Consider the following 26,458-nt stretch of genomic DNA (forward strand, 5'->3'; position numbering starts at 1 on the left):
AGCTGCTGTTTCCACTTTAGGGCTATCAAGCATCTAGCTGCAGTCAGGATATGGTTTATTAATTTGGTCGTTGGTTTGGCTGCAATCGGCAGGAGGAAGTGAACTGGATCCAGAGAGTACCGGAAACCAAACAGATTCTAAAAGGTTTCTAGTGATTTCCCAAAAAGAAGCATGTCAGGATAAAACAATGGAGGTACTATTGCTCATTTGTTGTTAAATAGTAAGTTTGGGGCGTAGCTTCCTTATCCTTACTATGCTACTTAGTGATTCTGTGACCTGGAATAGGTATGCAGGTAAGCTGTTCCAACAGTACTCTGATGCATATTATTTATGGATCCATGACTCACTGAGTAGTGATTCAAGAATATGACCTCTACCGTCTGTAATGTAGTCTTGTTGGAGTATACATTGCATCATTCTTCAATTACTGTGAATATAATTTACTGCTAATAAATTGGATTCTATTTGCCACAGTGTTTTTTGTCATGTTGACACAATTGGCTCAATTAGCAAAACATAAGAATCTTTTGATTCAGCCATGTGAATGTAGTTTTCAATCCTCATTTAACTCGGCTGAAAATAATGTTTAAATAATGAACCTTACCCTGCTGGTTTTTATTTGTAAACTAAATATACTGTGATTTTTGAAATTGTTGCATTTAGCTCAGTAGACACCTTTTAGGGCATTCAATGTATTGGCCCTTGGCAAGGGTCAAAACCCTGACTGACCATAAACCACAAAAATGTAGTTGAACACATTAGTGTTTTTCTTTATCGTAGAAGTGATTTAGGTGACTGTAAATCCACCCCGTCATTCCACATGCTAAAACGGCCTTTCTCAACCTTTTTAACACAGAGGAACACTTGAAATAGTCTTAAAGAACCCCTGCTAAAATGACTATATCTACAACTAATTATACGTTAGTGAGATGGTCACTATGAAGAATGCTCCTTAAACTTGTGGTCATTGGGAAGCTAAAAAGATCAGTGGTGTCTGTCAGAGAGGTTCCCTTGCTGGTCGCCCCCGGCGCGCGCCTGTGCGTTCTGGTGCCGATGCGCATTTGCGGCGCTTGGCGACAATCTGTCTATTTAAACTGCCAGAGTGCCTGGGATCGGTGCTGTCTGATCTGCAGCTACCTGTGACCCTCCTGTTACCTGTCTGAACACTTGTCTCTTGATTACCTGGCCTGCCTATTGGATTATCCCTGCCTTCCGCCTGCACCTGACCTCGGCTTGCCTTGACCTTTGAACCTGCCTGCTCCTCTGTACTTCGCTGCCCGCCTGTTGCCAACCCTGCCTGTGACCCGACCATTCCGCTCTGCTCTTGCTCAGCATCACCTGCCTGTGTTCCTGTCTCCTCTTGCCTGTCCAGCCGGACTCCCTCTTCTCTGCACCTGGATCCAGAGCCGCATCTCCTGCAACTACCCGCCAGGCTCTCATACCACTCCGCACTCCCGTGCCTCTTGTCCATACTACCAGGGGCCGCGAGTTGGACACGTAAGGGAGACCTCCCTTTGTTCAATCGGGCTCTCTAGTCTACTTATCTGAGAGACAAAAGGAATCCTGCCTAACAACCTTTAGAGCAGTGGTTCTCAATTCCTAGAAGATGGGGCCACTACTAGCACAGGATTTCTCAACCGGGGTTCCTCTAAAGGTTCGCTACACCTGTCCCCAGAACCCACTAACAGGCCAAGTTTGCAAGATAACTGAAATACATCACAGGTGATATCATTTGCTGTATTCTAGTTCCTGTGTGAAGGGAAGGGATGTGTCCCTTCCAATCAGCTCTGAGCTCTCCTCACTTAGCTCTGCATTGTGTAACTTCAGCTCTCCACCCTCTTTTTTCTGAACTCTCAGACAAGGTTTATGAATTCTGATCTTTGAACGGATGTAGAGAAGACAGAACTTATGCAGGAGGATTAGTTTAATCTCTTGATCACCTGAGGCCAGTCACTTCACTGGGTATATGTAAGGGTTTACAACTCCTTTAAGTCATAGACCAAAAATAAGTAAAAAATGAAACAAGGCATACAATAACCATGCACCCTCACTGAACATTTATTTCACAACACGGTATAAAAACTGTGGGCCAAATCCTCAGCCAGGCGGCGTAACTTAACTTTCAGCAGTTAAGTTACACTGACTTAAAGTTTCTACCTAAGTGCCTGATCCACAAAGCACTTACCTAGAAATTTCAGGCCGTGTAACTTAAGTGCCGCCGTCGTAAGGCGGTCCTCCTCTCCAGGGGGCGCTTATAATTTAAATGAGGCGCGCTCCCGCGCCGGCCGTACTGCGCATGCGTGTGACGTAATTTTCCCGACGTGCAGCGCGCGAACGTAATTGACGCCGGGCGGCTTTGTGGATTGCGACGGGACACTAAAGTTGCGACGGGTGAAAAAAAATATACGCGCCGGGAAAACAAATAATTATAAAAAAAAATGATAACGTCGCTCAGCATGCATTCCTGAGGGAGAACTCCATGCCAATTTTCAAAGAAAAAACCGGCATGGGTTCCCCCCCCAGGAGCATACCAGGCCCTTAGGTCTGGTATGGGTTTTAAGGAGACCCCCCCACGCCGAAAAATCGACGTAGGGGGTCCCCCTACAATCCATACCAGACCCGTATCCAAAGCACGCTACCCGGCCGGTCAGGAAGGGAGTGGGGACGAGCGAGCGCCCCCCCCCCCTCCTGAGCCGTGCCAGGCCGCATGCCCTCAACATGGGGGGGTTGGGTGCTCTGGGGCAGGGGGGCGCACTGCGGGCCCCCCCACCCCAGAGCACCCTGTCCCCATGTTGATGAGGACAGGACCTCTTCCCGACAACCCTTGCCGTTGGTTGTCGGGGTCTGCGGGCGGGGGCTTATCGGAATCTGGGAGTCCCCTCAAATAAGGGGGCCCCCAGATACCGGCCCCCCACCCTAAGTGAATGGATATGGGGTACATCGTACCCCTATCCATTCACCTGGAGGCAAAAAGTAAAAGTTAGTAAACACACAACACAAGGGTTTTTAAAATAATTTATTATTCTGCTCCGGAGGCCCCCCCTGTCTTCTTTATTAGCTCTATTACCAGGGGGGGCTTCTTCTTCCGCTCTCCGGGGGTCTTCTCCGCTCTCCGGGGGGGTTTCTTCTTCCGCTCTCCGGGGGGGGGGCTTCTCCGGACTCCGGGGGTCTTCTTCCATCTTCTCCCCTCTTCCGCTGTTGATTCGGCGAACCCTGGTTCTTCTCCAGCTGTCCGGTGCCTTCTTCTTCAGCGCTGGCTGCCTGCTATCTTTGTGTGTTAGCTCAATTAGTAACAGGCAGCCGGCGCGGTCTTCTGTGACGTCAGGGTCTTCTCTTCTGTTCTTCTCCCCTCTTCCGATGTTGCCTCGTCGCCTGTTGTCGCTGTAATGATGGAAGCGCGCCTTGCATCCCATTTATATAGGCATCACCGTCCCATCATGCTCCGGCAGGTACCCACGTGGTGGGTGCCTACCCACGTGCACCCACCACGTGGGTACCTACCGGAGCATGATGGGACGGTGATGCCTATATAAATGGGATGCAAGGCGCGCTTCCATCATTACAGCGACAACAGGCGACGAGGCAACATCGGAAGAGGGGAGAAGAACAGAAGAGAAGACCCTGACGTCACAGAAGACCGCGCCGGCTGCCTGTTACTAATTGAGCTAACACACAAAGATAGCAGGCAGCCAGCGCTGAAGAAGAAGGCACCGGACAGCTGGAGAAGAACCGGGGTTCGCCGAGTCAACAGCGGAAGAGGGGAGAAGATGGAAGAAGACCCCCGGAGTCCGGAGAAGCCCCCCCCCGGAGAGCGGAAGAAGAAACCCCCCCCGGAGAGCGGAGAAGACCCCCGGAGAGCGGAAGAAGAAGCCCCCCCTGGTAATAGAGCTAATAAAGAAGACAGGGGGGGCCTCCGGAGCAGAATAATAAATTATTTTAAAAACCCTTGTGTTGTGTGTTTACTAACTTTTACTTTTTGCCTCCAGGTGAATGGATAGGGGTACGATGTACCCCATATCCATTCACTTAGGGTGGGGGGCCGGTATCTGGGGGCCCCCTTATTTGAGGGGACTCCCAGATTCCGATAAGCCCCCGCCCGCAGACCCCGACAACCAACGGCAAGGGTTGTCGGGAAGAGGTCCTGTCCTCATCAACATGGGGACAGGGTGCTCTGGGGTGGGGGGGCCCGCAGTGCGCCCCCCTGCCCCAGAGCACCCAACCCCCCCATGTTGAGGGCATGCGGCCTGGCACGACTCAGGAGGGGGGGGGGCGCTCGCTCGTCCCCACTCCCTTCCTGACCGGCCGGGTAGCGTGCTTTGGATACGGGTCTGGTATGGATTGTAGGGGGACCCCCTACGTCGATTTTTCGGCGGAGGGGGGGTCTCCTTACAACCCATACCAGACCTAAGGGCCTGGTATGCTCCTGGGGGGGAACCCATGCCGGTTTGGATTTTACAAATTGCCGTGGAGTTCTCCCTCGGGAATGCATACCAAATGCCGTCGCTTGAATGGGCCTTTACAAGGTGTGACTAACTTTACACTTTGTAAAAGCAGCCCTAGTTTTACACCTGGCAAACTAACACTTACGGCGAAAAAACTAAGCACAAAAGCTTTGAGGATCGCCCTAAGTGCTAATTTGCATACCAGAAGAGGCATTTCGACTCGAAATGCCCCCAGTGGCGGATGCGGTACTGCATCCTAAGATCCGGCAGTGTAAGTCCCTTACAGATGTCGGATCTTCTGCCTAACTTAGGAAAACTGCTTCTGAGGATCAGTTCCAAAGTTAGAACCAGAGATACGACGGCTTACGCTGGAGTATCTCTTTTGTGGATATGGCCCCGTATACTTATACCGAGTTCCCAATTAAACTAAACCCATCTCTTCCCCCCTATCCAGAAAATTCTGCAAAATGCTCCTGAAATGACTGTATACAACAGACTAAAATCTTCAAAATGTCAAACAAGACTGGACCCAAGAGTGAGAATAATAATGTAATATAAAGTATACCTAATTATATTAAATACACATTACAAAACACAGCAGTTCATAGCCAATACTGTACCATTTTAGTCACAAAACTAACGGCCAGTTAGTTTGGCAAATAATTATAGATCCACTATTTCCTTGCAGAACGGATGTGAAAATGCCTAGGGAGGTAAAAAAAAAAAGAAAATAAACTACATCCATAGATAATGGCCTTAAAACGCCAATAGATAACAAACACAAATGCTTCTTTATTTTTTTAGCAATTGTTGGTATATCACTTGGTTATTTCAAAGGTTTTGAATGTACACCATAGTAGTCCATTAATAGTAGATATTTTTTTTTACCTGTGGTTGTTTGATAACAGTAGTTTGTCTACTAGGACTACAGACTGGTATGGCGCTTACACACGTCCGTTTTTCATGACGTGAAAAATTCAATTTTTTAAATTGGTCATTAAAAATGACCGTGTGTGGGCTCCAGAGCATTTTTCATGACGTGAAAAATGGGCATTAAAAATTTAGAACATGCTCTAATTTTTCTCGTCGTTTTTCACATCGTGAAAAACGGTCGTGTGTAGGCTTTAACGACTGGAAAAAAACACGCATGCTCAGAAGCAAGTTATGAGACGGGAGCACTCGTTCTGGTAAAACTAGCGTTTGTAATGGAGATAGCACATTCGTCACGCTGTAACAGACTGAAAAGCACGAAGACTGAAAAGCGCAAATCGTCTCACCAAACTTTTACTAACACAAAATCAGCAAAAGCAGCCCAAAGGGTGGCGCCATCTGAATGGAACTTCCCCTTTATAGTGCCGTCGTGCGTATTGTACGTCACCGCGCTTTGCTCAAGCATTTTTTTTCACAATCGTGTGTATACAAGGCAGGCTTGACAAGAATCACGTCGAGAAAAACTTTGTTTTTTTCTAGGACAATAAAAACGGTTGTGTGTACGTGGCAGTAGGATATTTTAGGCCTCAAACATGGAAGATGTTTTCTCCTCTCCCCTGCTTTGTTTGAATCTGAAAGTGATCTCCTTCTCTAAGCAATTCCAGATTTAGAGCTGTCAAATCCCCACTGCAATGGCTCAGTAAGCAGCAGATATGAAAGTACATTCAAATTTAAAAACAAAATTCTGAGAGTGCCACCCCCCCCCCCCCTGCACATGCATGCACTTAGGATGCATGTGCATATGGAAATACCTATTGGGAAACGCATATTTGGTATCCCACACATGCGAAAAGTAGAGGAATAAGTTTAAGGCCATCAAATATGGTTAACTTCAAATTGACTAACCTGTTTGTTTATTGTGTCAATATGTTTTTTGAGACTTGATATATAATGTATTAATACGAAGCAATATTTGTTTAAAAGAAAATTTTGTTGATGATATTGTATTAAAGTGGAAGTAAACCCTCCCATCATTTACAGCCAAGGAAGCGGCCATCTTGGCCTCGGTTTGATCTACAACTGCCATGATGCTGCACATGTGATCAGTTATGACACCAGCCATTGGATGATTTAACAGTTTGGTTGAGAGCGCAGCCAATGGGAGTGTTACATTCCAGGCATGTGCCGGAAATGTAACTGTTTTTTGAAACTGTTAAAAGAATGGGTTTACTTCCGCTTTAAGTAGAAAAAAGTGGCTTATCATTTTTTTGTTTTATTTTGCATAATGAGGGCCATAGACATTTATGGTAGTGCAGAAAAACGCACGTGTAGTGTGCGTGTTTACTCATTATTATCGTATAGGATTTAAATAACGTCAACAGAGTCCGCCTCGTGTGAATGGGCCCTTAGATTTCAATCCTCCTTGGCCAAATCCAAAACATTTAATAAAAATACATGTCAACGCACTAAAAAAAATATAATTCCCTTTCCACCAAATGATTTGGACCATCAAGCCGATAGAACACCTTTGGGATGAATTAGAGTGGAGACTGCAAGCCAGGCATTCTCATCCAACATCACTCCCTGACCTCAGAAATGCGCTTCTGGAAGAATGGTAAAACATTCCCATAGACACACTCCTAATACTTGTGGACAGCCTTCTCAGAAGAGTTGAAGTTGTTACAGCTGCAAAGGGTGGGCCAACTCAATATTGAACCCTACAGACTAAAACTGGGATGCCATTAAAGTTCTTGTGCATGTAAAGGCAAGCATCCCAATACTTTTGGCAATATAGTGTAGTTTTATGAGTCTTTATTCGATTTTTAACTCATAATATGCCTTTCAGTATGTGTGAAGCATGGAAAAGTTGGTCCTGCAGGGAATGAGATATAGTTAGCTAAGGATACTTGCAGATCTCCTTATGGTCATTGATCCACATCTTTTCTGTCAAATGTTATATATATATATATATATATATATATATATATATATATATATATATATATATATATATATATGGCAGCGTTTAAAGACATAGCATAGCAGTACCTGTATATTAACAGCAGCTCTGTATGGCCTCCTTTACATATGCGGTTGGGGGGGGCAGCAAGGAAAACAGGCCGTTTGAACCATAGTTTGAATAGCCACACCCCCCTCCAATCTAACAAAGTGGTTGGAGGTGGTTGTGTCAAAAATAATACCCCAGTCACATTCGTTCAAGTGAATAGGGATGTGCCACAATCTGCCTGCAGCAAAGTGCAATGGTTTTGGTGCTGTGGTGCAGACTTTACAGGGTTAGAATGGGCAGTGAGAGGGCGACGTAGAAAAGGCCTCCATGTGCACATACCATAACTAACTTCCTAGCCTGATTAGATCTGCTTGTAAAGTACACCTGAAATGCACTGGTATACAAGAAAACGTCTTATTCTGAGTGGAGATGTAAGGAGAATGACTGCCGGTTCACACAGGGGCAATCCGACTTACAGCGCGACTTTGCAAGGCGACTTCAGCGCGACTTGGAGCAACTTACAACGCGACTTAAAGTTGCCTCCAGGACAGCGGACTTTGGCTGTGGCCAATCACAGAATAATCAGCTCTGTGGGAGGGAGGGGTTTGCCTGAGTAAACTATTTTCTTTTTCTGTAAAGTTGCTTCAGTTAAGATGGTGATCCGACTTTGGAGGCAACTTCCATTGAAATCTATGGGTACAAGTCGCCTAGCAGTAGTACAGGAACCTTTTCTGAAAACGGAGCGACTTCAGTAGTGTGCATTAAGACGGTTCTCATTCAATGGAATTATCATGTCGCGCGTCTTGGGGCGACACAATTCGGATCCCAAGTCGCGGTAGTGTGAACTGGTACTTTGGTGCTTTGATCTTCTCGGCATTACTGTAACGTTTACTATAAAATGTTTCTTTTTAGGGCACTTCAGCTGGGAGAAATACCTGAAGGAGACGGGATCTCAGCCGGCCCCAACACACTGCTTCAAACAGGTGAGATGTTTGGAAGGCTACAAGGGGCATGGTAGAAAAATTCCCTGAAAATGGATTTATTAAGATTTATTAAGATTATGAAAAAAGAAGGGATCTGAAGTTTACTGTAAACTACCCAGTTACCAGCAGCATTCCTCACATTCAAAATATAAATTAAATGTCATTTCATATTCACACATTCATCTACAATGTTTAGTTATTGTTTTTAATTTCAGCAAAAATACAGAGCAGATCTAAAACGTGATTTTAAAAGCCATTACTGCTAAAGTACAGTGCAAACATACAGTATCTCACAAAAGTGAGTACACCCCTCACATTTTTGTAAATATTTTATTTATATTTTTTCATGTGACAACACTGAAGAAATTACACTTTGCTACAATGTAAAGTATTGAGTGCACAGCTTGTATAACAGTGTAAATGTGCTGTCCCCTCAAAATAACTCAACACACTGCCATTAATATCTCAACCGCTGGCATCAAGTGAGTACACCCCTAAGTGAAAATGTCCAAATTGGGCCTAAAGTGTCAATATTTTGTGTGGCCACCATTTTTTTCCAGCATTACCTTAACCTTCTTGGGCATAGAGTTCACAGATTGCCACTGGATTCCTCTTCTACTCCTCCACGATGACATCACAGAGCTGGTGGATGTTGGAGACCTTGTGTTCCTCTACCTTCCATTTGAGGGCGCCCCACAGATTCTCAAAAGAGTATAGGTCTGGAGACATGCCTGGCCAGTCCATCACCTTTACCTTCAGCTTCTTTAGCAAGGCAGTGGGTCGTCTTGGAGGTGTGTCTGGGGTTGTTATCATGTTGGAATACTGCCTCCGGCCCAGTCTCCGAAGGGAGGAGATCATGCTCTGCTTCAGTATGTTAAAGTACATGTTGGTATTCTTGGTTCCCTCAGTGAACTGTAGCTCCCCAGTGCCGGCAGCATTCATGCAGCCCCAGACCATGACACTCCCACCATCATGCTTGACTGTAGGCACACTTGTCTTTGTACTCCTCACCTGGTTGCCGCCACACACGCTTGATACCATGTATCCATGTCCTTGGTCTGCTTGTCTTTAGCAAACTGTTTGCGGGCTTTCTTGTACATCATCTTTAGAATAGGCTTCCTTCTGGGACGACAGCCATGCAGACCAATTTGATGCAGCGTGCGGCGTATAGTCTGAACACTGACAGTCTAACCCTCCACCCCTTCAACCTCTGAAGCAATACTAGCAGCACTCATACGTTTGGACATTTTCACTTTGGAGGTGTACTCACTTTTTTTGTTGCCAGCGGTTTAGACATTAATGGCTGTGTGTTGAGTTATTTTGAGGGGACAGCAAATTTACACTGTTATACAAGCTGTACACTCACTACTTTACATTGTAGCAAAGTGTAATTTCTTCAGTGTTGTCACATGAAAAAATATAATAAAATATCTACAAAAATGTGAGATACTGTATATTAACCTCTTCCCGCCCTCACGGCGGGTTTATAAGGCCACAAACTGGGGGGCGGACGCCCACCGCGCCAGTCAGGTGCCAATGCGCGTGCCTGGCGGCCACGATGTCCGCCAGGCACCCGCGATCGGCAGTCACGGAGACAGGGACGTGGAGCTCTGTGTGTAAACACAGAGCTACACGTCCTGTCAGGGAGAGGAGACTGATGGTGTGTCCCTTGTACATAGGGACAACCATCTGTCACCTCCCCCAGTCAGTCCCCTCCCCCACAGTAAGAATCACCTAGCAGGACACACATTAACCCCTTCCTCGCCCCCTAGTGTTCACCCCTCCCCTGCCAGTCACATTTATACAGTAATCGTGCATATTTATAGCATTGTTCGCTGTATAAATGTGAATCGTCCCAAAAATGTGTCAAAAGTGTCCCATGTGTCCGCCGTAATATCGCAGTCCTGACAAAAATGGCAGATCGCAGCCATTACTAGTAAAGAAAATAAAAAATAATAATAATAATAAAAAATAAAAAAAATGTCATAATTCTATCCCCTATTTTGTAGATGCTATAACGTTTGCGCAAATCAATCACTATACGCTTATTGCGATTTTTATTTTTACCAAAAATATGTAGAAGAATACGTATCGGCCTAAACTGAGTTTTTTTTTTTTTATATATATATATATATTTATTATAGCAAAAAGCAAATAATGGTGTTTTTTTTTCTAATATGTCGCTATATTTTTGTTTATAGCGCAAAAAATAAAAACCGCAGAGATGATCAAATACCACCAAAAAAAAGCTATATTTGTGGGAAAAAAAGGACGTCAATTTTGTTTGGGAGCCACGTCGCACGACCGTGGCTCCCAAACAATTGTCATTCAAAGCGTAATAGTGCTGAAAGCTGAAATTTCACCTGGGCAGGAAGGGGGTATATGTGCCCAGTAAGCAAGTGGTTAAAGCACTGCTTCATAACTCTGTGCTCAATTATTACCAGCAAAGCATGCTTTACAGGTAGTCTGCAGTGATAGAATTATGGGGTGGGGGGCATTCCTGGCTTCCAAGATTACTGGTTATCTGCCTGTCTCTGGTTTCAAAGATCTTTTAGACTCTGTCCCAGAACTAGTCCTCTTAATCTGTATACTTACTCAACATCAGTGCCTCAGAGCCATTGGATTAGCATAATGGCCAGGCAAGTAGCATTTTCCGGTGAAGTCAGCAGTGGCTGTTTTCATATTTTCTTACCAGGCTACTGAGAGACTAAGCTCTGTTAGTTATATAGGGGACCCAATTGTGGCTCTTGACATGTGCGGCTGCACATAATGTTCACTATAAATACAGCCTTGGCCAAAAGTTTTGAGAATGACACAAATATTTATTTTCACAAAGTCTGCTGCCTCAGTTTTTATGATGGCAATTTGCGTATACTCCAGATTGTTATGAAAATGAACTTGATCCCATAAACATTTCCACTACATTTGTGAAGAAGGCTTCAGGGCACCCAAGAAAGTCCAGCAAGCTCCAGGAACATATCCTACAGTTGATTCAGCTGTGGGATCGGGGGACACCAGTGCAGAGCTTTCTCAGAAATGGCAGCAGGCAGGTGTGAGCGCATTTGCACGCACAGCGAGGTGAAGACTTTTGGAGAATGGTCTGGTGTCAAGAAGGGCAGCAAAGAAGCCACTTCTCTCAAGGAAAATCATCAGGGACAGACTGATATTCTGCAAAGGTACAGGGATTGGACTGCTGAGGACTGGGGTAAAGTAATTTTTTCTGATGAATCCCCTTTTGGCTTGTTTGGGGGCATCTGAAAAAAACCTTGTTCAGAGTAGAAAAGGTGAGCGCTACCATCCGTCCTGGTGTCACACCAACAGCAAAGCATCCTGAGACCATTCATGTGTGGGTTTTGCTTCTCAGCCAAGGGAATTGTCGGCTCACTCACAATTTTGCCTAAGAACACAGCCATGAATAAAGAATGGTACAAAATATTCTCAGAGATCAACTTCTCCCAACCGTCCAAGAACAGTTTGGTGATGGAGCACCGTGCCACAAGCTAAAAGTGATAACTAAGTCATTTGGGGAAGAAAACCTCAACATTTTTGGTCCATGCCCAGGAAATTTCCAAGACCTCAATCCCATTGGGTGAACAAATAAAACCCCCAAAATTCTGACAAACTCCAAGCATTGATTATGCCAGAATGGGCTGCCATCAGTCAGGATGTGGCCCAGAAGTTGATTGACTGCATGTCAGGCAATTGCAGACGTCTTGTAAAAAAAAAAGGTCAACGCTGCAAATATTGACTTTGCATATACTTCATGTAATTGACAAAAAAAGGCCTTTGACACGTATGAAATGCTTGTAATTCTACTTCAAGCCACCATAGTAACATCTGACAAAAAGAATTTAAAACGCTGAAGCTTTAGACTTTGTGAATATTAATATTTGTGTCACTCTCAAAACTTTTGGCCACGGCTGTAATGCTAGAAAGGACTGTCAGAGACTGCAGACATACTAGAGGCAATGATGGTCAGTGAATGTGACCATCTGACAAGTATTGATGGAAACTAGAGAAATGCTTCAGAAAATAGTGAAGAACTGGAGGTTCCCCCCACCTTAACAATCGGTGTTTCCACTACAAGTGCATTCTCTTGGGCCCAATACTGATCACACAAGAACAAAAGGATCACAGGCTCTGAGTGTTAAAGCGGTTGTAAACCCGCATCAAATTTTTTTTTTCTCCTGTAAGGCAAAAGTCATAATGAGCTAATATGCACCGCATATTAGCTCATTATGAAATACTTACCTCGGAACGAGGTGTGTAGCACTTACCTGGTCCACGCGAGCGAGATTTCATCTTGCCTCGGCGTGACTTCTGGGTATTGCCGCTCCCGCGCTGTGATTGGCTGGAGCGGCGATGACGTCACTCCCGCGCGTGCGCGTGGGAGATTTAAAACTCTGCAAGGCCCGGCGGCTGCCGGTCCTTTCGCCGTAGATCCCCCCCCCCCCTGCGCATGCGCCGCGGCGCATTGAATGAATGACTTGTATAGCGCAACGCATGTGAACTGAATCGCCTCTGGGCGCTTTTTCCAGCCAGTATCTGCTTGGCTGGTGCTGTCATTTTTACCCGGTAGGATCATGACACGCTAGGGACACACAGTCATACACACATATATACATATATACTGGGCCAATTTTGGACGAGATCCAATTTACCTACCAGCATGTCTTTGGAGTGTGGGAGGAAACCGGAGTACCCGGAGGAAACCCACGCAGACACAGGGAGAACATGCAAACTCCAGGCAGATGGTGTCGTGGTTGGGATTCGAACTAGCAAACCTTTTGCTGCTAGGCGAAAGTGCTACTCACTGCACCACTGTGCTGCCCATTGCAAGGGGAATATCTCCTAAACCGTGCAGGTTTAGGAGATATTCTCCTTACCTACAGGTAAGCCTTGTTATAGGCTTACCTGTAGGTAAAAGTCAAAAAAGTGGGTTTACAACCACTTTAAGTTGCCTGACTGGCTTCTTTGTTAACCGCTTGATCTCCAGAAGGGTTTACCCCCTTCATGACCAGGCCATTATTTTCTATTTAGCACAGTGCTATTTTAGCTGGCAATTGCTTGGTCATGCAACACGGTACACAAATTAAATTTTATATATTTTTTTCACACAAATAGAGCTTTCTTTTGATGTTATTTTATCACCACTTGTTTTTTTATTTGTTGCTATGTAAATAAAAAAATAGCAAAATGTAAAGAAAACATAAAATGCTATTTTCTACTTTCTGTTATAACACCTATCCAATAAGATCAAAGGGGGTAATCCACAAAAGGGATACGCCGGCGTATCTACTGATACGCCGTCGTATCCCTGTTTCTATCTATGGAACTGATCCACAGAATCAGTTTACCATAGATAGGCAGAAGATCCGACATGTGTAATTGAATTACACTGTCGGATCTTAAGGATGCAATTCTAGGCCGGCCGCTAGGTGGCGAGGCCATTGCGGCCGGCCTAGAATATGCAAATGAACACTTACGGCGATCCATGAACGTTCCGACGGGCCCGTCGCGCTAAATCTACGTCGTTTACGTCGAGTTACGCCGCGTAAAAATAGGGCTGAGTCCTATTTGACTAAGCCCTATTAAGTATGGCCGTCGTTCCCGCGTCAAAATTTTAAACTCTACGTCGTTTGCGTAAGACGTTCGTGAATGGCGCTGGACGCCATTTACGTTAACGTCTAAGCAAATGACGTCGGAGCGATGTGAGTTAGTGCAATGCACGTCGGGTAAGTTACCCGACGGAGCATGCGCAGTACGTCCGGCGCGGGAGCGCGCCTAATTTAAATGGGACTCGCCCCATTAGAATCGGCACGCCTTGCGCCGGACGGATTTGAGTTACACCGCCGCAAATTTCCAGGTAAGTGTGTTGTGGATCGATACCTAACTTAGGAAATTTGCGGCAGTGTAACTTAAATCACTTAAGTTACGTTGCGCTGCGGGGCTGTGGATTTGGCCCAAAATGTATTCTGCTACATGTCTTTGGTAAAAAAAAATCCCAATAAGTGTATATTGGTTTGTGTGAAAGTTATAGTGTCTACAAATTGGTGTATATATATTTGAAAATGGATAAATTCTGATGTACTGATGGCCTGTCTCATTTCTTAAAATGCCAGAACAGTACAAATACCCCCTGAATGACCCCTTTTTGGAAAGTAGACAGACAGAGGTATTTAGTAAGAGGCATTTCAAGGTTTTTTGAAGTTTTTGGAACTGTTTTTTGTTAAATGAACCTAAAGTGATTGTAAACCCTTGTTTACAACTCTATGCTACAGGTAAGCCTATATTAAGGCTTACATGTAGCTAACAAGGATATCTCCTAAACCTGCACGGTTTAGGAGATATCCCTGTATTTGCATGTGCCGACGTCATGCGGCACATGCGCACTTAAGCCACTACGTGCCATTGCTTCAGTTGTACTGTGCTGTTCCCGCACGCATGCGTGGGAGTGACGTCATCGCAGCTCTGGCCAATCACAGCGCCAGAGCCGCGATACCCGGAAGTCACTCAGGAAAAACATGTCGGCGGCCGGAGGGGAGGACGTTGACTGCTGCGGGGGCTTCGATCGAAGGTAAGTAATACTTAATCAGCTAGTATGCCGATTGCCACAATTTGCGGTTTTTATTCAGATTGGCTGCAAAAAGCATAAAAAACGCAAATTGCGGTAAAAACGCACTACATGCTTTTCTGCAGCTTCTCTATTGAAGTCTATTGAACCAAAAAAGCACAAAAGCACTGTTTTGCATGTAAAAAAAGTCACGGACTCTTTCCAAAAACGCAGCGACTGAAAAAAGCATAGATGTGAACGTGTACCATTTTTTTTTTTTACATACTATAACCAGTGCAGTACAGCATCATCACATGACTGGTGTGGCAGTGATCAAGGATACTGACTGGTGACCGTATGTTTTTAACATTTTTTTTTTTTTTTTTTACATCTTGTCATCAGATTAGCTTAGTGTCACCATACACTCACTAGTCTCGGGGGTGTTCAGAGAGTTTTATTTTCTTTCTTTTTTTTACACTTTGTTTTGAACTTCCATGAAAGGGTTTCATTCATAACAGCTGCAATTGCTATTAAGATGCTGTGATTAACCCAAAGCCATCACATGGTACAGGGTGCTTTGATTGGCCCAGGTATCGTGAAAGTTGTGTGCTAATCACAGCATCACAATACTTAGCACAGCTGCTATGAATGATAACCTAGCCGCTGCAATCTGCTGTTACCAGTGGATATAGAGGTCCCTGCAGCATGTATGCATGTGCCAGACGATGTACAGGTAAGTTACCTGCATGTAGCTGCCACCTGCTCACAGTAAAACTACTGCAGGTGGCAAGTGGTTGGAGCTTCTGTCAGATGTGTGAAAATTTAAATAGACACTCACCTGCCCAAGGATTCAGCATTGTCCTCACTCAAGCTACTTCCTTCACTGGTCTTCAGCCCCCCCCGGCACTGGCATGTTAACTGTTGGCAGCTGTCTGACTCGTGGTAGCCTCACAGCCGGCTTCCCACTGCACACCTGCAAGCTGTGCTATGTGACTGGTCACGCAGCATTCTGGGACCTGTGACAGGTCCTAGAAGGTTGGGGGCAGGGAGGCGGGCGGGCGGAGAACTTTCCTTTTGGATTGCCTAAAACTAGGTATCTGCCCCCCCAAAAAATACAATTCAAATGTGGAAGAGGAGAGGAGGAGGAAGCATGGAACTTGCCCTTTTGGTTGAAGTTCCACTAAACGCCTTGGCTTATATTGACAAAACTTATTTTTTTCACCTTTACCAGTCTGGTTCTCCGCCCTCCAATGATTACAAGATTGGAATGAAGCTGGAGGCTCAGGACCCTAGGAACACAACCTCCACTTGCATTGCCTCTGTGGTGGGCCTCACGGGAGCTCGGCTGAGACTGCGCCTTGATGGAAGTGATAACAAAAATGACTTCTGGAGACTGGTGGATTCATCAGAGATTCAGCCCATTGGCACTTGTGAAAAGAGTGGGGGCATGTTACAGCCTCCGTTGGGTATGTTTTTCATATTTTCATAAAACAAAAAACAAACATCTGTTCATACTACAGCTAGCAAGAATTTAACTTGTATTACTCTGATGAACAGTGAAGATTACAGTATAAACCTCAAGAAAATAACTGTAAGCAGAACGCAGCTTAATACACAGTGGTAAGACATAAATGTGAACAGTTTTACCTGCTATAGAATTTGCAATTCTATTCTGTTTTAATCCCGCCACCTATGCCAGATTGAAAAGCCAGGCCCTCTGCAGACTACACCGCAGTGAGGCAATACAACTGCTGTAAAATCTGCTTAAGCCCGTGCTTGGATAATGAAAGAGCAGCAACACAGGTCATCTGTGTGCTCTTCCCTTCTGTAAGCACATTTCCAGTGTTAGACTGATAGCATTAGGCAAAGCAGAAGAGACCTACTGTCCCCAGTGATTGCTGCTGTACAGGGGATTGAAGGAGGCTGGTATAAAGTCAGAATCAAGTATTTATGCTAGTTTTATCTGATAAAATATTTATCTTTCTTTGTAATAAATACATAACTAGATTGTTATATTTTTAAACCTACTTGGAGTTCAGTTTTAAAGGGTTATTTAACTTTTTAATGACTTTTGTCAAAAACATTCCTATGCATTACAGTACAATTAATATACAGTGTTCTGTTTCGTAAAAGAATGTTCGATTTTAAGCTGCGTATTCTATTGCCCCCCTCCTCATTCTGGCAGATGATAGAATGTACTAAACCAGGGGTGCCCAACCACTGGCCCGCGGAGCTCTCTGATGTGGCCTGCGACCTCCTGCTCTGGGGTGGAATAGAATAGAATACTGTTATTAAAGTTCAGTTTTATTAATAAAATCACAGTGTATATGGGCATATCTGTTCTGCAGTGGTTACTGGACTGCTTTCATACTAATCCGCAGGTGCAGAGCAGTGCACCTGCCCTGCGGGTTACCTGCACTGAGCCATAGACTTCTGTTATTACCTGCGAGTTTGGTGAGCTTTCTGAAAGTGGCACCAAACCTGCAGAATATAATAGAAGTCTATTGCAAAGTGCAGGAAAGCCAAAGAGTATAGTGGGCTGTGTCCTTGTCCGCTCTGCATATACAGAGCAGACACAGACCTGCCATCCGCCTGCTCCGCTCATTTTGGCCCGTGACCAGTTACCAAGTCGCTTAAGTGGCCCTCGCTCTTAAAAAGGTTGGGCACCCCTGTACTAAACATTGAATGCATGGCCCCAGAAACTGACAAATGAGCATAAGGCTTTGTTCCCTACCCACACTTGATCAGTCTGTTGTCACCACTCAGTTTTCTGCAAGGGCTAAGGGCAGTTTGAGGCAGCCACGTTAAAGTGCTGGAATATGTGGTGTTAATATAAACAAATAAAATAAGTGATATCATAGGTAATCGTGACGTGGTCTTTTTTTTTTTTTTTAGGTTTTAGGCTTAATGCCTCCTCGTGGCCAATGTTCCTCCTGAAGACTTTAAATGGGGCTGAAATGGCACCTGCTAAAATATTCCACAAGGTACAGATAAAATGTAGTTGTTGACTTTTTCTACGAGTTTTGCTACTCCATTTCTATGCTACTCTTGGCTATAAGAATGATCTGGCTTTTCTGGGGGGAGCCAACATGAGAGAAATGCAGAAACTATAATTTTTCACTGCTGCTTTTATTGTCATTCATTTAATATTTGACATCTTTTGAAAATGTGTATATAATGCAATTTGTTGAACAACGCATTCCAGTGCATCTAGTGTGAAATTAACCTTAAAGCATTTTTGTCATCCATTGGGGTACACAAAATGTTAAAAGTTGTTATATTGCTGTCTGCAGGAGGATTTGACACTGGCACACACAAAAAATGTAGGCCAACCTATCAACTACCAGCATGCCTCTTTTTTGTTTTTTACTAGTGTCCTAAGAAGATGGACAACTTTTTTCAGCTCTATTGGTTTCTTGCAATCTTTTTCCTCTTTAGGTCAGGACTCTTCACAGCACAGCTGCTGGTGTTTCCCCACCACTTGCAGCTATTCTTCAGTCTTCCTCCTCCACTTGGCTCTTGGACCATACCACATCCAGATCCTGTTCCGTTGTGATTGGAAATTACCATCAGGCACAAGTTTTGGTTAAATTAGCTGTGGAGCAATTTCCAGGGTCTAGAGCTGCTGGTATTGCCTCTGTGCTTGCCTTCTATATGAAATTTCACACAATGAGTAGGCTATTCAGGTAGGACTCCCTAATTTTTTGTTGGTCACTGTGCATCATTATTTCTTAATTTCCATCTGTACTTTACCCTATGGGAAAGAGCATTGATGTCATTCTGCTGGATGGAGTGTAACACATACACTCTGCTTTCTCTGTCCCGCCATGCAGCATCAAGGAAACGCATAAGGGACATCTGTCATAACAAAAACAAGCTGTGCAGCTTTGACTAGGGTTGAACCAACACCGTTTTTTTTATCGGCGAGTACCAGTACCGATACTTTCGGTCAAGTACCCACCGGTACCGAGTACCAATACCTTGTGGTGCCATTTGCGTCAATGCAAAAAAATGGTGCAAATTGCACTGCAAAGAATCTCATACAATTTCCGTGGGTGGGTGGGTGTGTGTGTCACACAAAATTCAGCAGAGGAAGTGCTGTTCTAAGAAGGTAAAGGAAGGTTAGAAGTTTAAAGCAGCAATAATTTATTAGATAACTGAACGATGACATTAGGTACATCAATCACAAGCCCATACAGGGAGATGATAGTGTGCCAGTGAGGCACGGTGACTCATGGGTTCCGTAGTTGACTCTGCTTAGCCTGGTGAAATGAACGGCTGCCTCTAACCCTGGAGCTCCTGCGGGAGGGTGGTGAGCCCAGTGGACGTCGGATCGATGGACAGCGCGCACGAAAATGACAACTGCCATCAGGGCTCGTCACTGCCGGCCGGGGGGAAAAGCCAGAAGCGTGCGGAAGTGCTCCACTATGGAGACAGTACTGTGCAGGCAACCATCGAGGATGTCCATCGATCCAGCATCCATTGCATTTGCTGCCCACCCACCAGGAGCTCTAGGGTTAGAGACGTCCATACATTCTACCAGGCTAACCAGAGTCAACTATGGAGTATGGAACTCATTAGTTAGTATCTCACTGGCACACTACCATCTTTCTTCCTGGGCTTGTGATCAGACACACACAGGAGCAGTGGAGAAAACGCATGTGATTCAGACAGGAATCGCACCACGTTCTTGTTCAAATTGCAGGCGATTCTTTGCAATGCGATTTGCGCCCATTCATTTTGTATTGACGCAAATCGCACTGCAAAGTATCGGTATCGGGAGCATTTGGGCGAGTACAATTACTCGCTCAAATGCCTGGTATCTGTGCATTCCTAGCTTTGACCAAGGTTGAATAATGGTGTAGGCCATGAAGGCTGACCAGCAAATTTCTAGGATGATGCTAAGGACCTTTGTTAAGAGAGGCCTAGCGTTACTGGTGAGGATGAGCTCTGGCATGTTCGCACAGCCCACGTGCAGAGCCTGCCAGGAAGTCGGCACTGCGCTAATCACAGGCAGTGAGACATTTCCCGATCTCTGCAGCCACGCATTGAGACAATATCTCGCTGCCTGTGATTAGCGCAGCACAGTGCCGGTTTCCTGGCGGGCTTTGCACGTGGGCTGTGCGAACACACCCGAGCTCATCCTTGCTGGTGACCCCCACCATCACAGGAGTGAGCTCTCAAATGCTGAGCTCTGAGCTACTGTGTCAGGGAAGATAAAGCACATGTGAGGGGGTTTGAATCAGAGAAAGAACTTACTTCTGTGATGTTGAAGGTGTGCAGTAACACTAGGCTTCTCTTACCAGCAGTCCTTGGCAACATCCTAGAAGTATTCCGGTCAGGCTTAATGAGGTACTCCTATAGCACAGGTATTATTCAACTTTGGTCAAAACTGCAGTTTTTATCTACAGACACCCCTTATCTGCATAGGCAGCTTTTTTGTAAAGATGAATTAACCTTTTTAAGGGGTTGTTCCAGCCTTTTTTTAAGTCTATTAAAAGTCAGCAGCTATAAAAAGTGTAGCTGCTAAGTTTTAATAAACATACACTTACCTGCTCCACAGTTCCAGCGACGCGCCGGCCGGGGCTCCGCTCCTCGCCCCCCCTCGCCGGCCAGCGTCTTCATTCCTAATGTGGGCACCCGGCAGTGACAGCTTTCGGCTTCACGGCCGGGCACCCACTGCGCATGCGCAAGCGGCGCCGTCCGATTGGACAGGCGTCACCTACAGGGAGGGGCTGCAATAAGGCGATTAAGCTATTCGCCTTACCAGCCCCTCGGCGGAAGGAGGAAGTGGGACAGGAAGTCCCACTCCTCCTGAAGCCCCCACTCCCCCCCCCCCCCCCCCCAAAAAAAATGACATGCCAAATGTGGCATGTAAGGGGGCGAGGAGTGGATTAAGCAGAAGTTCCATTTTTAGGTGGAACTCCGCTTTAAGGCTCACTTTACTAAGGCAGTGAGGGCCTCTTGGGCTTTTCAGCATCAGACCTTGGCTTTTTTGTGTTCACACTTTCCATTAGTTCTACCAGGTGGACATTTCTACCTCCTCTGATGAACGCTTTGGACATATTATGGGTGATTTACTAAAGGCAAATCCACTCTACACTACAAGTGCACTTGCTATGAACTGAGGGAAAGATCTGAAATCAGGGGAAGCACTGACGATTTTATCATCCAATCACGTACAAGCAAAAATGCTGTTTTTTTTTTTATTTTCCTTGCATGTCCCCCTCAGATCTACAGCGACTGCAGCTCCAAGTACACTTTTAGTGCACTTGTAGTGAAAAGTGGATTTGCCTTTAGTAAATAAACCTCATTGTCTTTTATGCAGCTCTTTGAGCTGCAAGGAGTCTTCTTTTAAAATGATTACAGTAAAACCTTGGTTTGAGAGTAACTTGGTTTGAGAGCGTTTTGCAAGATAAGAAACATGTTTTAATAAATTTTGCCTTGATATACAAGCGATTACTTGATATAAGAGTAGTGTCATGTCACAACTGAGTATAAAAAAGAAGAGAGGAGCCTCTAAGTGTAGCAATATGGTTACATTAATGAAGGTACAACAGGGTTTGACAAATTTGCTTGGAATCTAGGAGCCAGCTAAAAAAGTTAGGCGCCAGAAAACGCGCCCATCCCGCCAAGCTTGCGCGCAGAAGCGAACACATACGTGAGTTGTGCCCGCATATGTAAACGGTATTCAAACCACACATGTTGAGGTATTGCCGCGATCGTTAGAGCGAGAGCAATAATTCTAGCTCTAGACCTCCTCTGTAACTCAAAACATGCAATGCAACTTGTAGAATTTTTTAAACGTCGCCTATGGAGATTTTAAAGGGTAAAAATTTGTCGGCATTCCACGAGCGGAAGCAATTTTAAAGCGTGACATGTTGGGTATCAATTTACTCGGCGTAACATTATCTTTCACAATATACAAAAAATTGGGATAACTTTACTGTTGTCTTATTTTTTTTATTAAAAAAAGTGTATTTTTTCCCCAAAAAAGTGCGCTTGTAAGACCGCTGCGCAAATACGGTGTGACAGAAAGTATTGCAACGAACGCCATTTTATTCTCTAGGGAGTTAGAATAAAAATATATACATAATGTTTGGGGGTTCTAATTAGAGGGAAGGAGATGGCAGCACAAGGCTGCAAAGCCGGGGGCCTAAATTACCGGCCGTCGCGGGCCCGCCGCGATCGCGTGGAGGTGGGGGCGCACGGAGATACAGGATCCTGTGCCTCCATGCGTCCCCACCTCCCCCGCCTCGCGATTGCGGCGGGTCCACGACGGCCGGTAATTGAGGCCGCGGCTTTGCGGCCTTCTAGGCCGCGGCCTCAATTACCGGCGGGCGCCAGGTCACAATTTCTTGTCGCGATTGTGACCTGGCGCCCGGATTTTGTCGAGGCCTGAGGTACAACATTTAGCAACTTATTGCTACAATTAGAGGTGCCTCTCTTCTCTTTTATACTCTGTAAAAAAAAATGCTTTGATATACAAGTGCTTTGGATAACAAGCATGTTTCTGGAACGAATTATGCTTGCAAACCCAGGTTTTACTGTATTTTGGTCCCATTAGCGGTTGGTTGCTGAATTTTCTGAAGGTTTAGGACTTCCTGTGTCCCTTAATGAGCGAAAAATAAAATATTATTTTGGTACTCCCTATAAAACCGTTTTCTTGGAGTCTATGGAAGGGAACAGGTTCTGCCCTTCTTTGTTTATGTTCATGCTCTTGGTACTGCTTGGCTAAAAAACTGAGGCATGCTGGTAGTAGGAGAGGTTATATCCTGGGTTGTCCTACAGTCTTTTCTTTTTAGTTTGTCAGTATCCAATCCTCTCATAGAAGGCAAATTAGCCCAAAGTTAAGACTCTGTCCTTCAATCCATTTTTCTTGCTATTTACATTGTGGGAAACCGAACTTTGATCATTTTTGTTTTAAACCATTTATCTGAATGTTTGGTTTTACAGGAGCCGCCTGCACCAGCCCAGAACCATTTTGAGGTAGGGATGAAACTGGAAGCTGTGGACAGGAAAAATCCACATTTTATTTGCCCAGCTACCATTGGGGAAGTAAGGGGTGGCGAAATTCTTGTGACCTTCGATGGCTGGAGAGGAGCATTCGATTACTGGTGTCGCTATGACTCCCGGGACATCTTTCCTGTAGGATGGTGTTCCTTGACTGGGGACAACTTGCAGCCTCCAGGAACTAAAGGTATGGAATCTGCAATGAGTACTGTAGATCAGTGGCCAGGCTTAGCTGATAATTCTATTCTTTAGTGTATAGTTGTATATAAATACTTTGCTACACAAAGTTGTTGTTTTTTTGTTTTGTTTTTTATAGATGTGAATATATTTTAAAAAACAATAGTATAAGAGGAGCACTGAAGATAAACAGCTTATAGGCCCTGTACACACGGCTGGGAATCCCATCAGGAAAAAAACTTCAGTTTTCCTGAAGGGATTCCTGGCAAGCTTTTCTTGCCAAGCTGTGCATACAGACGGCCATTCAAAAGAAACGCCGTTCTTTTGAATGGCAAGAACGCAGTGACGTCATCGACTACGACAAGACGGCGCTCGTCACATTCGATGCCATTGCCGCCATCTTCCTACACTATGCCTTGTATGCTACCACGCATGCGTCGAAGGCTTATCGAGCATGCACGGTTTTACCTTCAGACAGGTAAGCATACAGACGACCGGTTTTCTCGGCAAGAAACACTCTGCCGGGAATCACGACGAGAAAATAGAGAGCAGGGTCAGACACTCATAGAAGTCAAAAGACTGCTATATTCTGCTGATGAGAAAGGGTATATAGCAGTTTATATTTACTAAAATAATTGCATTTCCATGTTCTGTGTACTGTGGGAGACCAGACATAGCGAATACAGGGTCCTGGGTTTGGTAACACTTTAATGTAAAGTCTTTTGGAAACTGGTTGATGAAGAAGATAAGTTATACGTGAGGACAGCAGTGTTCACTGCACTGCAGGAAACATTATCATTGCTTTATTATAGTTCTAAGCGTGTTTGCAAAGATTTGCACTGCTGTGACCCTCCTGCCAACCTTTCTTTTTGGTGGTATAACTTTAGCAAGGCCATATTGTTATACAGTTACTTTATAAATGGCCCGGTTTAGTTTCTATGTTACTCTTCGATTAACTGGCTGTTTCAGTACCAGTAGCCTTAGAATCATCATACTTATACAGCTTGTGTCTTTAGTGAAGTGTCCAATGAGGGTGCACTAAGAAAAGGATAAGGGAGGCTGTTATGCGTTAAATGAAAGAAGAATTGATCGGCCACCCCTTGCTTATTTCTCTTCCCTGCCTAGCCTAGAGAGCATGTGTATCTGTAGAAATGTAGGCGATGCCGCCTTTGATGTATTAGGTAAGCAGAATCCTGTGTCCCAAAAGAGGAAGAAGGAAATTTGAACCGGCAGGATTACTGATGACCCTTTAAGATCCCAGTAAATCTTTCAGGAAGGGCATAAAAAAAAGAATAGCATTTGCCTAACTTAGCTATACAAAAGGAGATATGTGCTAAAAATTGTAATTTCTGTATCGTACATCACAGGACACAGAGAAGCATAGTAATTACTATGTGGGTTATACAGTCTACCTCCAGGTGATAGACACTGGCACGCCTCTAAGGCAGGAAGTTCCCTCCCCTATATAACACCTCCCATACCGGGAGTACCTCAGTTTTTTCGCCAGTGTCTAAGGTGTTGGTCACGAGTGAACATGTGCTCTGAGAAGCTCCACTGGAGGGATCCATGCTAGATTTAAAAAGCCTCCATAAAATCTGGATCCGTCCAAAGTGCTTCTTACCCAAAGTGCACGGTACCCGGGCCCCGGTTGAGAAGAACGGGGTTTGGCCTGTAATGCTCCTCTTTTGAGGGCTGGATCCTGGTTATTCAGTACTTTGGTCAATTTCCCAATACCAAAAGCTTACTGACAGGGTGTGATATGGGTCCAGGGGTGTGGTGTTCCTGTCCATGGACCCTTGTCCCTGAAGGTCTGCAGACTTTGCTCTCTGTGATGGGCGAAGATTGGGCTGTCTGTGTGTGCAGAGTCCTGCGCCGTTGGATCAGGTAAGTGAAGGTGCTTTCAGAACTTGGTTCTGAAAGTTTCCTTCTTTTTCTGAGCCATTATGCTTGCCTAAGCTGCCTGTCTGTGCCTCTCCTATCACTTGTCCTGGTAATACTGTGGGGAGGAGGGGTGTCTATGCTCAGTCGTTTAGCCCCTCCTGTGCAGGTAATAGTAGGGAAAAGTTGTCCAAAAGTTTTGGCTACAAATTGTTTTACCTGGTCCTCACATGGTAGCTGTGGTAGCTCCAAACCTTGTGCACAGGCGCGTCAGCATCACGTGCGCGCGCACATAGTGTGTGTCATAGGCGCACGCGCACAATTGTGGAATTTATGCGCCTACGTCTAGTGCGCACGCATGTGCGCGGCGTGCATGGGTCTTCGAATGCACGCGTGGCAACATGTGCGCGCGCATGGCCTTGTGATGCACGCGCAGGCGGCGGCGCGCATGCCCGCAAGAGGTCTATCTCATGCTGTTCTCTATGAGGCTAGAGATTGCAGGACAGAGCTGGTCAGGTGACTTGCACCTAGTCCATTAAAGCTCAGTCCACCTCCTGGCTGATGGTGGACACAGAGTATTTGTGCACAAGTTTTCAGTATTATTACTGGATGGTGGACAGTGACATTTGCTTAAGGTGCATAGTGGGCTCTGCATCTTGCTGGCCATCAAATAGCAGCGTCAGTGCTGGTCTATAGGTTCGCAAGTGGATGCAACTTTTGTGAGTACCTCGGCTTTATTATGGCTAAAGGCTCAGGGACTAGAAGTACAAAAAGATCTATTGGTCGCCATCAGGCTCGGAGGATCTCGGGCATGCTCCTGTGGCTATTTCCTCTCCAGATAAATTAGAGGAGGCCCAGGGTGAACCATCGGGGCTGCCAGGTGCCTCGTCTGCCCTTGTCCCGCCTGCTCCAGTTTTTGTAACACAGGAGGCTCTGGCCTCGGCTAGGGGTGGACTGGAGCAAAGATTAGTGACCTTAAATGTGTCCTCTCTCTCAAGAGAAAAACGCACAAGGCCCCCATCTCCCTCTGCAGAGTTCCTCATGGCGGAACAATTATCCTCAGAAGAGGTTGATTTACCCTTAGGGGATCAGGCAGAGGGTCGGTCAGAGGTCTCGGACTCTGAAGATTCTACTCTGGGGGAACCATTTTTTTCGGCGTCTCAGTCAGAAAGACTGTTGGTGCAGTCCCTCACTGAGATGGTCCGTTCGGCCTTCAAGTTGCCTCTTTTAGAGCCAGCATCGAGTTCAGTCTCTTCGTTAGGCTCTTTAAAAGCTCCTCAAGCTAACGATTCCTCCCCAGTTCATCCTCTACTGGAAGGTCTTATCTATAAGAATTGGGTACATCCAGATAGATTTTTTTCTTCCTCCTAAAAAAAAAATCAGTTTTATACCGCATGGAGGAAAAGTTCACTAAGAAGTGGGGTGTCTCGGACTCTGAAGATTCTACTCTGGGGGAACCATTTTTTTCGGCGTC

At 45.3% G+C, this 26,458-nt stretch overlaps 1 protein-coding gene across 3 annotated transcripts in view; it reads left to right on the forward strand.

The window, feature by feature from the left end:
* SCMH1 (Scm polycomb group protein homolog 1) overlaps positions 1-26,458 on the forward strand; it is a 70,554-nt gene that overhangs the window by 19,027 nt on the left and 25,069 nt on the right. For all 3 annotated transcript variants that reach the window (XM_040337938.1, XM_040337939.1, XM_040337940.1), the window contains 4 exons: positions 8,293-8,363; positions 16,148-16,382; positions 17,812-17,900; positions 22,873-23,116. In XM_040337938.1, the coding sequence (XP_040193872.1) occupies positions 8,293-8,363; positions 16,148-16,382; positions 17,812-17,900; positions 22,873-23,116 (639 nt within the window). The remainder of the gene's footprint in view (positions 1-8,292; positions 8,364-16,147; positions 16,383-17,811; positions 17,901-22,872; positions 23,117-26,458) is intronic.

The sequence above is a fragment of the Rana temporaria genome, chromosome 2 (assembly GCF_905171775.1).
Source record: "Rana temporaria chromosome 2, aRanTem1.1, whole genome shotgun sequence".
Taxonomy (NCBI): Eukaryota; Metazoa; Chordata; class Amphibia; order Anura; family Ranidae; genus Rana; species Rana temporaria.